At 39.4% G+C, this 14945-nt stretch overlaps 1 protein-coding gene across 1 annotated transcript in view; it reads right to left on the bottom strand.

Annotated features, from left to right (window-relative positions):
* LOC147724580 (fibrocystin-L-like) overlaps positions 1–14945 on the bottom strand; it is a 1106658-nt gene that overhangs the window by 899097 nt on the left and 192616 nt on the right. Inside the window, exons 9-12 of the mRNA XM_086966124.1 lie at positions 11752–11819; positions 11622–11664; positions 8856–8926; positions 5925–6035 (exon numbers count right to left, since the gene is read on the bottom strand). Of these exons, the coding sequence (XP_086822250.1) occupies positions 5925–6035; positions 8856–8926; positions 11622–11664; positions 11752–11819 (293 nt within the window). The remainder of the gene's footprint in view (positions 1–5924; positions 6036–8855; positions 8927–11621; positions 11665–11751; positions 11820–14945) is intronic.

Here is a 14945-nt window from a genome sequence, read left to right as displayed (position 1 = left end):
TGGAGTTGTAATAGTAATTTTTAGCCCTACGCTATCCAACGCTTTTCCTACTGTTGCACCCTCTGGAGTTGGAATAGTAATTTTTACCCCTACGCTATCCAACGCTTTCCCTACTGTTTCACTCTCTGGAGTTGGAATCGTAATTTTTACCCCTACGCTATCCAACGCTTTCAATACTGTTGCAGTCTCTAGAGTTGGAATAGTAATTTTTACCCCTACGCTATCCGACGTTTTCCCTACTGTTGCACCCTCTGGAGTTGGAATAGTAATTTATACCCCTACGCTAGCCAAAACTTTCCTTACTGTTGCACTCTCTGGAGTGGGAATAGTAATTTTTACCCCTACGCTATCCAACGTTTTCCCTACTGTTGCACTCTCGCGAGTTGGAATAGTCATTTTTAACCCCTACGCTATACAACGCTTTTCCTACTGTTGAACTCTCTGGAGTGGGAATAGTAATTTTTACCCCTACGTTATCCAATGCTTTCCCTACTGTTGCACTCTCAGGAGTGGGAATAGTAATGTTTACCCCTACGCTATCCAACGCTTTCCCTACTGTTGCATTTTCTGAAGTGGGAAAAGTAATTTTAAGTCTTATTCTATCCAACGTTTTCATTACTGTGGTTTTTTTGGACTTTGAATAGTAGTTTTATTTATTTAGATTTTTTTGGGATAATGTAGTATATAATTAATTTTAAAAATATTGAAAGGATATTTAATTTTTTTAATGTATTAAATATAATTAATTACTTTTTATTTATGTTATTGTTTTATGTGTGTAGATGTATTTGTAATTTGTAATAATTGTAAATAATTTATAAGTTATTAACATATTATTTAAACTTATTATTAAGTAAGTATATATTATATATTTTATGTATATGTTTAAGTAATGTTATATTATTATATATGTATTATTGATTAATTTTAAACATTATTAAATATTTTAACTATGTTTATTTTTGTTTATAAGTATTATTTACTTTATTTTACACATTTTTTAACAAAAAAACCCGATATTTTTAATTATTATATTTTTAACATCGATATTTTGGTTTCGATATATTATTGTACTTACCATGTTGTAGATAGGATGTCGATATTCTGGCCTTCGAAATTCCTGCATTGATTTTTCTGTAGGTCGATATTTTGTCCATCGATATTATGTCAGTGATCCACTCAAAACATGGTTAACGTGGGTCTCCCACCTTGCTAGAACTTTATCCGATCATTCCCCAGCCCTGCTACAGCTAACTCCATCAGGCAATACGACCCCATACCTGTCATGGAGATTGCAACCCCTTGACATTATTAGATACAGCATTCTGTGAAAAGATTCACCAAGAGATCGAGGATTATTTCCCACGCAACGTTAATAGTTTAGAGGAGATGGCATCGGTATGGGAAAGTTTCAAGGTTACAATAAGGGAGATGTGCATAGCAAAAAGTGGGGGTATTCTGAAATCGATTAGAGGCACACCCTTAATAGGCTAGAAAAAACATAATATGGACGGAACAGACTATCGCACACAACAATGACACTCACCACACTGTGCTACTGAAGGAACTACTCACAGAATACAATGAAGAGGCTGAGCGCGAAGCTAAATTCCGCTCAAAGTACTATGTGGCAAGGGCATTTTGGGAGGGGGAAAGACCAGGGAAGGCATTAGCGGAAGTGACCAGAGTCCCTAAATTTGCTAACCAGGTCCTGGAGGTGATAGATGACCAAGGCATCAGACATATAGACACCAAAGAGATACTAGACCTATTCTCCAATCACTATTCAACGCTTTACTCCACCTGTGGAAACTAAACCCTTGTTGTGGCATCTTATTTCGACTGGGGGGGATTAATGACTCATGGCGAGAATTCCTATCAGCAGATATTGAGAAAGACGAAATCCATGAATGGGGCTGCGATCGGGCAGGGTGCCGGGCAGGGTGCCTAGCCCGGACTGCTCTCTGCTGACTTTTACAAAGTCTACATCGATCTGCTGGTCCCAATACTTAAGATGGTCTTTGAGGAGGCTTCGGAAAGAGACATTCTTCCCCCATCGATGCATCAGGCCAAAATAATCTCACTTCTCAAGCCTGGTAAAGAGGCAACTAATTGTGATGCATCCAGACCATTATCGCTTATTAATTGCAACACTAAATTCCTCCCAAAGGTCATAGTGAACAGGCTCTCATTACTGATGGAATGACTGTGCCTACCAGACCAGGTCAGGTTCATCCCGGGAAGGGCCACAAACATAACCTCAGAACTATATTTGCACTGCTACACGACATAGACCCTGATGACTCTGCTGCGGGAATCTTTCTCAACACTACAAAAACGTTTGATTCCCTTGAATGGGACTATATGTTCTCGATTCTGGGCAGAATGGGCCTCCCACGCCCTATTTATGGGGTGGAATCAAACTGTTATTTACCCGACGGGAGACAACAGTGCAAATCAATGGATTACACTCCGAACCAATTGGATTCACCAGAGGCACGAGACAGGGGAGCCCTTCATCCCCCTGTTATTTGCCCTATCCATTGAACCACTAGCCGCAAAAAATTAGCATCAAAGAGAATACGCCATACCATATCCAACCCGCCAGATACTGATATCGCTCTATGCCGATTATATCACTCTATTCCTACAAAATCCTGGCATTAGTCGCAATCCGATTCTTCAAGAATTTATAAGGTTTGGCGAATGATCTGGCATTAATCTAAATTGGACCAAATCTCAGATCTTTCCACTCACTCTCAACACTGCAAAATTCACCCCACACTACCCGCTAAACTGGTGCGATCAGGAAGGCAAGTATTTAGGAGCAGTCATTGCCAGAGACAAGGATGCAACATTATGTGCCAACTATGGTACAATGATAGAAACCATTCGGTCATGGATAGACAGATGGATCAAATTGCCGCTCTCACTAGACAGGAGAGTGGCAATAATGAAAATGAATATTCTGCCTAAGCTCCTCTATTTATTTGTCAACATACCATATTATCCAGGCAGATATTTCTTCAATTCAATCTGGTCCCTACCCATAAAGTTAGCATGGGGGAGTAAGAAACCCATATTAAACTGGAAAGTCCTAACACAACAATTTTCTAGTGGCGGATTTGATGCGCCTGTATGGAACTCTACTATTTTAGCGCACAGGCACACTACACTGCCTACTGGTTACATCCCCCTCCCTATATGCCACATTTAGCCATCGAACAAGGATATATGCGGCCCACGTCCCTTCAATCCTTCTTGGGTACTAAAGTCAAAGTGGGTAAACTAGAGTTATACGCTTGTGCCGCTCTCGTATTTACCCAGCACACCGGTCACAAAGGAGGGGGGTGTCGGGAAATGCTCCAGAAGTATGCCCTTAGGATGTGTGGAGACCTTTACCAGGTGGGACACTTTAAAACCCAGCAGGAACTACTGTCAGGTGACAGAGTCACACCGCTAGAGATTTTCCTGTACATACGCTTAAAACACAAAATATGTGTAAATGTCCCTAGGTTCCCGGTTGAGCCACCAATATGTGAAACCCTGCACAGCGCACTGAAATTAGCAGGGCCTGCTCATGCTATATCGAGAATACACCAGGCAGCTTTGGGTGAGAGACCACGTGAGCACAAATGGCTAGAGGGGATTGGGACACAGATATTGGGTAACAGCTGACAGTAGAACAGTAGACATACTGCTGCCTGCAAACTGAGGCCTTCAGGCCAAGCAGCCGCTTACGCATCAATCTTGAACAGAATATACTATACCCCTGCTAAAATACACAAGCTCCATCTCAGGGAAGACGACTGTTGTTGGCGCTGTAAATGGGAAGGGACAGACTTCCTACATCTTGCATGGCATTGCCCAACCATAGGCACATACTGGGAGGAAGTACTCGCAGCACTCTCCAAAATGACGGGCTTAAACACCCCCAAGACCCCTGTAGTGGCCCTCCTAAGGTATACCTCAGGCATAATAAAGACCTGCAGGAAACGCGTCTCCTTAGGACAACTACTTGCCATGCGCTGGTTGGTGTGCAGATGGGGAAGAGGACGGGCCTCTAAATTTAAAGAATGGATGACAGACATAATATATTGTAGGGACCAACTTGGCACGCATGCTGAACTTCTCCCTAATTCTTCCCACCCTAGAGACATATCAGAACCACTGATGACTTATTTAAGAGCGGTGGAGGAGGATGAGGATAAAAACCGGGCAGGAACCTGCAGCATAACGATGTAGACTAACTGGAAATCTAGACACACTGGACAATTCAACACCAGCCTGCAAGATCTAACACCCTACCCTACACCAGTCCAATGCCCACACATGGGACATGAACTATGGCTGGGAATGGCTTTGAACATTGTGAAATAGCACCTATATCCATGTAACTTGTATATGTATGGATATTATTTGCTTTGGGATATGTAATGTGTCTCACTCCATAACTATGTAGAAAGGCATTGTGCTGCATTGCTTACTGTACTCATGACTTTTTTGTTCCTGTTTTTTTAAAACCCAATAAGCAGACTTCCTCTCCCAAAAAAGTACAGATTGTTAGCAGATGAATCACTATTGTCTCACTATAATTATAATAAAAATTGAACGTTTTTCAACATAATGTATTTTTTCATTTTTTTTATTTTACTATTACATTGGATTATTGCACTGTGTTGGTATGTTACACCACATTTCAACTGCAAATATGTTTATGAAATGTTTACCCACATGATGTTTTCTTCTAATTTTACTCAGGACTCACTTTAGGGACAATTTGTATGTTTTGTTTTCAAAAGCATTTACATGTAACCCATTCCTGAGGGAACACTGTGTCACATTGATTGCTTATCCAGGTTCTCATCTGGAATACAAGGTTGCCCTATATGTTTGCTTGTCCCGCCCAGGCAGCAGCATTGAGGGGCAAAAGGTACGAAAATAGATAGACTGATGTCCCATGACCCAGTGGTCTGTCAACCACTGGTCTGTCAGGTCATAGTGTTGTTTCTCTATCCTTTTGATATTGGGGACATCACTGATTTTCTCTGTTTATTACCACCAGGTGGGGGATGGTGGACACAAGCAGTAAAAACTAAACAATCACCCCAGTGCACCGGGAGAAAACTAACTGTATCAGGATCTTTTGATTTTCATTTAAAGAAAGCAAACTGGTGCTTTGGGTGTTTACTTTCTCTAAATGGAAAGTCCGCATAGTGGGTATTTTAGACAAATAATGCCGTGCTTCACATGGTGCCATCAAAGCAGCAGCTACCTTCAAAGCACAGACATCACCAACAGACAGACGGGGAGGTCTTAATAGGGCAGATCACTAGCAGGAAATTTAGAGCAGGGCTTCCACCCCCCTGGTGAATGTGTGCCTATACACTAGGGGACAAAAAAAACCTCGGTCCCACCAATGACCTTAAAATAGAATTCCCAGTGTATTATATATAGAAGCTACACATTTTTATCTGTGTGAGTGGGGTGCTTAAGTAGGAGCAACGAAAAGGCTTTCTGACGAGTGCCCTCTAGTGACTTGCTTTGCTTCCACATTTCATTTTAAAATCCCATACTTGCTACACAACTCAGTTCATGCCTATTGCCATTCTAGCAGGTGGACAAAAGCCAATGAAGAATATTCCTCTGCAATTATCTCACCCATGATAATTTGTTAATTCAGGTTTACCAGTGGAGGAGAGCATAGTGCTTCAATTCAATGTCCATCTTCTTCAAATATATGATACTCTGTAAATCAGACAATCTCCTAATACATTTTAGAAGTATTTCAATGCTACTTGATCCACACCCCTCAGTAGTTTTCGCCAGTATGAGATGGTTGTTGGGGGTGCTTTACATGTACCACACTCTATTAATGAAAGAAAAAGGAGGCACAAGAAAGAAAATAAACTACCAGAACATACCTCCAACAAAAACACTAATTGGCTGATCTGTGTCATCAAAGTACTGGCCTCTTACTGTTAGCAGGCTTCCTCCTTGGACACTTCCAGTAGCAGGTGAAATTGAAGAGACCACTGAATAAAAGATGTTAATTAAGAGTCAGCACAGTTGGCAAAGCTAAAAGATGCATTTTATTTATTTTTCAGATAGAATACATTCAATAGACTTGAGACATGCAAATAAATGCCTACATTTTTCGCAAAACTTTCCCATTGTACAAATAAGCCAGCCAGAAGAGTACAATATTCAGAGTGAATCTAAAGTTGGGTAAGAGATAGTTCTCCAATTGATGTGCATTTCCTAAAAATGTGCACCCAAAAAGTATTACATGGATCGTTGTGGTATAGACCTCTCTTCCACCCAACGTTATGGGCACTGTTTATGCCATACTCTTCTGTTTTTCAGAAATGTATTCTTTATACCTTTTAAACTATCCCTCACAGTTAAAAATGTAAAAGGTGCTTTACTGGAAATAAAATGATGCTGGTTTCTATTCTAACTAAAAATATGTAACACAAAAGTTTAATTGGATCTAAACTTATGAAAAAGTGAAATTAAACCAGGTTTTCTGGATATTTGCGGCAGACATATGTGATGTCCATGTAAATTTTATGAATTTAAGTGAAGATCTTTTTATACATCTTAGTCATTATGAAAACTCTATTTACTGGGCCTTACTATTCATTCACTCTAACCACCCAGCTCTAAACAATAGTACCTCAGCAGATGACCCTGTTCTCATCAACAAATAGGCCATAATACTGGCTGAACCAATACTAGTTATTGGGGACACCAGATGCTCACACTTCATAAAAGTGTGGGGAATCAATAAGGGGAGAGCAGTATTAGAGGCTGACAATAAAATTAAGCTTCTCAATTTACAAAAATTCTTTTGATGAACATCTCTAAATTTAAACAGTGTTGTTATACCAGCTGCTGCAACCTCAGAGAGCCCAAAGAATAAAGGGGATCAACGAAATAATACCAATAACACAATGTATTTACAATTCCCACTGTGCTGCAACATTAGGGAAAACGTTGGACTCTGAAGAGGTACAATTTACTATTCCCTTCAAGTCTTTGCAAGAGTAGGGAAAGATTTGAACACCAGAGGGGTCAAATTTACCATTCCGACACCTGCCTGGGAAACAGTAGGGAAAGCATTGCACTTCAGACATATTTAAAGAACTCAATGAATTAACCAACAATATAACATTCTCAATATAAAAATTACATGTATAAACTAAAACAAATATTTAGAACAATTTACATATTTATAAATACTTTCATTAATTATTATCAATTAAAACAAATGTTATTAATGTAATGCACACTAAGGGGGTCATTAGGATGACAGGCGGACTTAGTCCGCCCGCCATCCTATCGAATAATGGGACCGCATGCCATGAGGGCGGGGGACCCGTGGGGGGTATTAGGATGTGCCCGCCACAGTGGCGGGCACATCCTGCATTTTTAACATTGTGGCGGGCGGTGCTCTCAGCCCGCATGGGGTTGGCGATCCGCCAGACTTCCTAATGGGCCCCTATATTCCCACAAACATAACAGTCAAGAATTAAAATATAATTGAAAAAAGTATAACACAATTAGCATAGTAATAAATAACACAATTATTAATAAATGCATAGTTAACTTGTTTAATTATTATTATTCAAATAACTTCCCATTCTATTATCCTCCAAACACAACGAAATACACCCAGTATAAAGTATAATTTCTTTAACTACTAAATAATTTGCATAATTTTCGAATACATTAAATATGTCAACATAAATTAATAATTAATTGGTTATTAATTATTACTTAATTAACCTCCAACCCTATTCCCCAGCAAACTAAACAACCCGCACCTAAAATGTAACTTGTAAAATATGATAATTAGAACATTTACATAATTATCAATAGAAATATGAATAATAAATTAATACCAAATTACCAATAAATCCTTACTTAATTTACAACCGACCCTATACCCCTACAAACACGACATCCCACACCGAAAATATAACGTTACAAATATAATTAATCAATTTTCATAGTTAATTATCAATTATCAATTAAATATTAAATGTTAAATTAATATTTCATTTAATTAATTATACTCAATGCATTTCCCACCATTATACCCCTACAAATCCAACAACCCACACCTAAAATTTACCTTGCAAAATATAATAATGACAGAATTTACATAATAAGTTACTAATTAATAATAAATAAATATTCATTAATTAATTATACTTAATTAGCTTCCCACCCTTTACCCCTACGTACACAATAACCCGCACCTTAAATATATTTTACGAAATATATTAATTTCATAATTTAGACAAGTATTTGCCAATTAAATAATTATTATTAATTAAAAATGCATTGTTAATTAATTAACTTCCCACCCGGTACCCCTACTGACTTATAAATTACAATTAGCAATTAAATAAAATTCTAAATAAAAAAAAATACAAATTATATTTAGAAACATTAACAACAATTATACCAAAAATGTATAACATATACAATTAAAATATATACTAAAATACATAAAGATAATTAAATAATTATATTTTTTTCAACTATATTATTTTAAACAACATTAACAACACAGACATTTTTAACAATGATATTACTTACCATAAAAAATTGATATTTTTGGAAACAATATTTCTGCATCACGATATTAATGTATAACAATAAAAAAACTCAATATTTGATTACAGCGATATTTCAGATTCAATATTTTGCCCAAATACTGATTCAAAGGATGCATTCCGCAATAAAACATTGCACCAGAAACATATTATTGCAAATCGTGTGCACCAGTAGATAAATGTCAAACCTATTGGAAGTGTTTCCTCTCATTTTCTAGAAATGCATACCTGCATAAGTCTGAAACATTGCAATCTTATTCAGTGAAGATACAAAATAGGTATTCCTCTCTGAAGAACTCCTATGGAAAAAAAGAAAAAAATACCCTTTAGAAACAAATGATCGTAGTATGGCTCACACTGCCTTAATAGGATGCCCATTCCATTTATTCAACACGTCATTCCTTCTAATTTGCACTTTCAATTCCTTTACTGTATATTAAGTGCATGCATATGAGGAAACGGTTCTAGGAAGCTATAGCTTACCTCTTGAAATATATGTATCATAAATGAGCACTTCTTTCTACTTGAAAGGGTACCCTTGCTTCAAGGGTAAACAATATAACATCATGAAAGGGCTCTCTGGACTCACCAACTAATTAATCAACAATAGAATGATATTCCTGTATGAAATACTTGGCCACCTGAGAGAGTTATCTGATCCAGAGAATTAGCTAGCATTCCCACTAAATTAGTTATTGGATACCCTAAATGCTGTGAGGCCTCCTGAAAGGATTGTAATGCTCTACAAAGGAGCCCAGAGGCATCCAAATATGGTTATAAAAAGCTAGCAAACATTGCTTCTGCAGAATTAAGATATACAAGTGTGCTGTATTCACTCTTTTTTTTAAATCCTCTAAATTTCCTAAAGCAAAGAAATGTTTTCTTGAAAAACATTGTAGCAAGAACATATTAGTTTGGGCCAGTGTCTTCAGTTCTCTATATTTGGAACTTGTTAAATGTACAGTTTTATCAGCTCTTCACAACATATCACAGACCTGCTTGAAGTAGATATGCTGCAAACCCAAATACCTTTTAGGCATCCCGGAATATTCATCTAGACTCCTGAAAAATGCTCAAGACCGCTCCCTTACAAGAAATATCTTGCCTCCTATTGAGAAACTGGGTCTCCCGAAACAGCTAGGCCTTTGGAAATAGCTATGAGGGACTACACTACATACAGTGCCCCAGTGGTGGAACAGGCAGGCATAGGTGCCCATTTTAATCGCCCCAGACAAACTATGAGCCAGATTACGACTTTGGCAGTTTTGCGCTAGGTCCAGCCCACCACTGTACCGCCAAAGCCATGGTCAGACTACCTGCCAGATTAGGAGTTTCCTCCTATCTGGCAGGCTGGCTCTTAGCGTTCTCACAGTTGGTCCTCAGAAAATGGGCACCGCAATAGGAACACCAAAAACAGTTCCTGCATGGCATGGACTAAAACATCCATGCCTTGCAGTACTGGTATGCATGCACATAGTAGGGCACATGTTGTATCACACTGTGTGCATCCACAGAGCACAGAGGCACAAGGGGGCCCTGTGGGGACCCCTTTGTTTCCTCTTTGCCAGGGTTATCATGGAGGAGGAATGACTATGATGACCCTGCTGGAGGGGAAACTCCTAATATACGTGGCAGGACCGTGGTGGTTCTGCCAAGCATATTAATGTTTCAACACTGCCAGGGAATGTCGGTTTCCTGCTGGCTGCAACTGGGCAGTGCAGGTCCGACTGCCCAAATCGTAATTAGGCAGTCGGGGGACCGCCACCGTGCCCCCAAGAGTCTGGCAGTCACCGGATCACCAGACTCGTAATCAGCCAATCAATTATTACAGAAGGGGCTGTAAATGCTTGTGTGGTCCTTCTGTAACACACACAGCACTGATACACATACAGCTCCGGCGCTATTTGAAGAAGGTGTTCCCATATTTTCATGGAAGCGTGTCCCAATGCAAATGAGGGAAACACTTTCTCTTTGTGAGCTCACCATGTTATGGACGCTGGTGCATCAATAAATAGGACTTCAGGAGGTGCACTGACTAAGTGCCACAAACAGATGGTGAACAGTATGTGCTCCGGCTGAGAGCAGCCATCTGGTGGAGAGAAATGGGGAGCCATGGGCCTCCCAGACATTCCCTTTTAGGCAGGTGCCGCCACTCACTGCACCCGCCTGTAGAGGGATCTCTGTCGCCCCTTTGAGGTGCAGGTCGGTGCTGCCTGCACAGTGAAAGGCAGATGGGCATCGTTCCCAAACAACAGACATATGATATGAATAGTGAGGACTCAAAATCATACTTCAGTCAAAGCTCAAATGATATGTGACAGTGACAGCCTTCGATTCTAGACACCACCATATTCAACAAGTACATGAAGCTTTTGGGTCTGTATCTCATCAATGCTGAGGATGCCGTGCACCAAAAAGCAACATCACCCATCTATACATAAAGTTTTCATCAAACAAAGACATCATCTTCACTTGTGCACTTCCCCTAGGCAGCTGAGTCTTCCCATTGGGTGTAATCGACAGTACTGTGCTGTGGCACAAACATGGACTCTATGTTTAATAAGGCGTAGGTCCCTTTAAGTACTCTCAGGCTTTCTGTGAGATTGATTGGAGTGTCTGAAACAGTTTTCAGACCTAACACCCCCCATGGTTTTCACACAGTTATTAATTTCTCCGATGTTTGTGTAGGGCAAATACCACTCTTTGTGGACAAGTCAGCTGTCAGGACCAAAGAACGCACTCTGTGTCATTAATCACACTGTCTGAACTCCCAAATATCTATTGTGTTTCAGATAAATGCCACGTTTTTATAATTTATATAGTTTAAAAAGTAATTTGTTACTGTGAAAAATGTAGCTTCTTTTTTAGGCAGAAAGAAAGACAGTGCAAATATGTTAGCTCATAAAGTGAAGATACAAATAGTTCTTTAAATTACAATACTAAAATTTCAGTCTGGAATACGCTTTTATTCTTAATATTGCACACGTAAAATACCTTCCATAAATAGAATCCACGATGAAGCTGACATTATGATGACCTGTATAAAAAAATTAAACAATTGTAAGCATAACACAAGGTGTCTTTAGTGCCCACACATCAAATATGTACAAAAATGGCACCTTACCAACGTATGTTCCGGTCATTTTGCAAATCATGGTTCCCGCATTAAAAGAAGTAAGTTGTAATCCATACCTAAGGGAATACATTGGAATGATTAACGGGTGCATTTTTCTGTAAATAAATACTGTACTTTACTGTACTTTAATATCGTCGTTATATGTTTTTACCAGTGACCGGGACTCAGATTCCCAGAGATAAGAAATTCTGACCCTTGTAGAAAACCATGTTTGCGCACGGGTCAGAATGATCAGTTATGTGAACTATATCACACCCAGAAAACTAATCAGGGTCATAAAGTCTGCATTCCATGGAGACATTTCAGCAAGTTGGAGCTAAACAGCATTTACAGCAAATGAAAATTAGAACTAAAATACAAATGTTATGTTCCATTTTGGGAAAAACTAGTAATAGGTGCTACCTATGCCACCCCTAAAATGTTAACCGGCAATGTCAGGTTGTATGAATGAGATACGCTTGTATTAAGAGCATACTTTAGGGCGTTGCAACCCGTGCAGCAGCTCCTCTCTCGGTGGCTGTGTTCAGAAATAATCTATGGGTTTAAAAGCACCTTCTGCCGAGTTCCTTGTGTGTCCAGCAGTTTTCAGGCAACAATTAAAATGTCAAAATACTTTTGATGAATAATGTTCCTACTGGCGAGAGATCAGAGTTTTCTCTATTGCCAGTTTTTCACCCACCATAAAGTAACGCAGAAGATTAATATGCCTGTTGCAAAGAACATGTATCACACAGATCATAGAACCATATTTTATATGAATAGAATGTTAATATACCACAGTGACCTATGAACTGTCATCAAAGAGCTGCAAGCAAATTCCATGGTACAGTTGAAAATGATATGTTTTCCCTGGTCTTTCATTATTTTAATGTTGCTAAAAGGGTTTGAGTAGAAATACATTCTTATTAGCAAGGCCAAACCCAACATTGTGGTATGTTCTAAATTCTGAGTTTTTGCTTCTCTAGACCAAACACTTTTAAAATGTACTGCCTACTAGCATAGATTAGATGTGATTCCTACGACTTGTAGTCCTCATTGTTGTATGCAGAATTTTCTATACACTGATTTGCACAGGTATAATTCATTGTCTCTGTATAACGTGGGTGATGTAATGTGCTCTGACACCCTACATTGGTATGAGTAGCGCTACAAAAAGAAATGAAATGCATGTGACATGGGGCTATGGAAAGATAAGGGGCACTGTTGGAGGGCAGTAGTGAAGGAGTACTTAGAGAAGGAGGTAATTGTAAGGTGCTGAAAACGTTTGTCGAAAAAAGCACTAAGCTTGCCCTGCTTGTTATACAGGGCTGTTACAGGAATAGGAGTAAACATCATATGTGATTTTGTAGAGTATCCCTCTTTTCAACACACTTGCTTGGACTGTAAACCCTAGAAAGGTATTTTAGAGAGAAAACTGTCAAAACCTAAACTGAATTTAGAACTGAGGTTTTTGTCATCATCACTACATATCATATGTATCTGCTGTAATAGTAGTAACTGCTGCAAATATTTCTGATATAATATATGCACAGCTTTGCTGATTGGCAGACTAGACCAATGCTTTTTTCCAAGCTCACAATGTACCAGTCAACGCAACTCCATACTCCAACAACAAACTGCGATCCTACTCACCTATCAAAATGCTGCTTAATGTCAAAAGTCATTGCAAACCATCGCCAACCAACAGAACACTGTCACCGCTGACAAACGCGTGCTACTGTGCAGGTTCATAGCTGTCTTCACCGTTAAAATTTCAGTCCATAAGGCACTTAGGCCCAGATTCTAAAAGGTTTAGCATCAGGTTAGCGTTACTTTTTCAACGCAATCATAACGCTAAACATTTTTTGGGATTCACAAACCAACGCAAATTGGTATTTGCATTGGTTTGAATAGAAAAGTAACTCAAAGCAGAGCAAAACGCTGCTTTGCATTACTTTGCACTAGGGGGGAGTTACATGGGTGGTACATGGGCATACCCATTCTACCACCCATGCCTTTTGCCACTAAACCCTATTCTCAAACATCAGTAGAAGGGTTTTGAGCCAAAAAACTAACGCCGCTGGAAAGCAATATTTTCATTTCTCTGTGATTTTCGGTCTATGCATGCATGCTGCACTGTACAACACACATACAAAGTAGGATTTTTTTTCACTTGTCTAAGCATAGTATTTTGTACAGGGTGAATACCCTTCCTGTACAAAGCCTATGCTAGACTCACACACACACACACCCTAGAGCTATGGTGCTAAGGTGCGTGCTTGGATGCAGCAGCTGCATGAGTGATGATGCTAGAGCGAGGGGAGGAGAGAGCCATTTCCATGTGTATATGCTACTCTCCTGCTCTCTCCCTGTCACACAGTGTGGCACAGCATTATTGGGTTCTGAGCTGCGTTCCGTGACAGTTACAAGAATACGGGCCCATTTACTAAGATTTTATGCTGTGTTGGCATCAGAAACGTGATGCAAATCGTCACAAGACCTTTTTACCTATTTACTTTCCAGCCCTAAACTTATTTAGTGCTGGAGAATCACTTGAAAGTAACACAAAGCAGCGCATAGCAGTGCTTTGCATTACTTAGCGCAAAGGGGACGTACCATGCGTGGACGTACCATGCGGGGATGTACCATGGGTGTTCCAATACAGCCACCAAAGCTTTCCGACGCTAAGCCCTATTTACATGAAAAAGTATACAGGGTTTAACATCTGAAAATAGCGCCCATTTCAAGTAGGAGCTATGAAGAAGAACTGCTTTCATTTCTCCTTCCGTTTCCAACTCTGTATGTATCCTGCACTGTACAGCACACATACAAAGCGGGAAACGGTTTAAAATTAGTCTGAGCATAGTATTTTGTACTGGAAGGCTATTCTTGCTATACTAGGTCCACACAGACACCCTTGCACTGAGGTGCAAGGTGAGCGTGTGGCACACAGCAGCTAATTTCAGCGCTGATGCTAGGGAGAAGGGAGGAGAATGCCACATTTTTGTAAATATGGCTCTCCACTGCTCTCTTCTTGCGCCACACAGCACAGCTTTTTTGCCTTCTACTATGTGTTGCATGAGATTTTACTAAATAGCCCTTAGGCATCTATATACTAAGATTTCTAGCCATGTTTGCATCATAAAACCTTATGTTTTGTTAAGAATTTTTAAAGCACAAATGGTTGTTCCTAACAGAGTGTT

Source organism: Lissotriton vulgaris, chromosome 4_1, assembly GCF_964263255.1.
Source record: "Lissotriton vulgaris chromosome 4_1, aLisVul1.2, whole genome shotgun sequence".
Taxonomy (NCBI): domain Eukaryota; kingdom Metazoa; phylum Chordata; class Amphibia; order Caudata; family Salamandridae; genus Lissotriton; species Lissotriton vulgaris.
The sequence above is the reverse complement of the archived record's forward strand: the minus strand, read 5'-3'. Positions and strand labels throughout refer to the sequence as shown.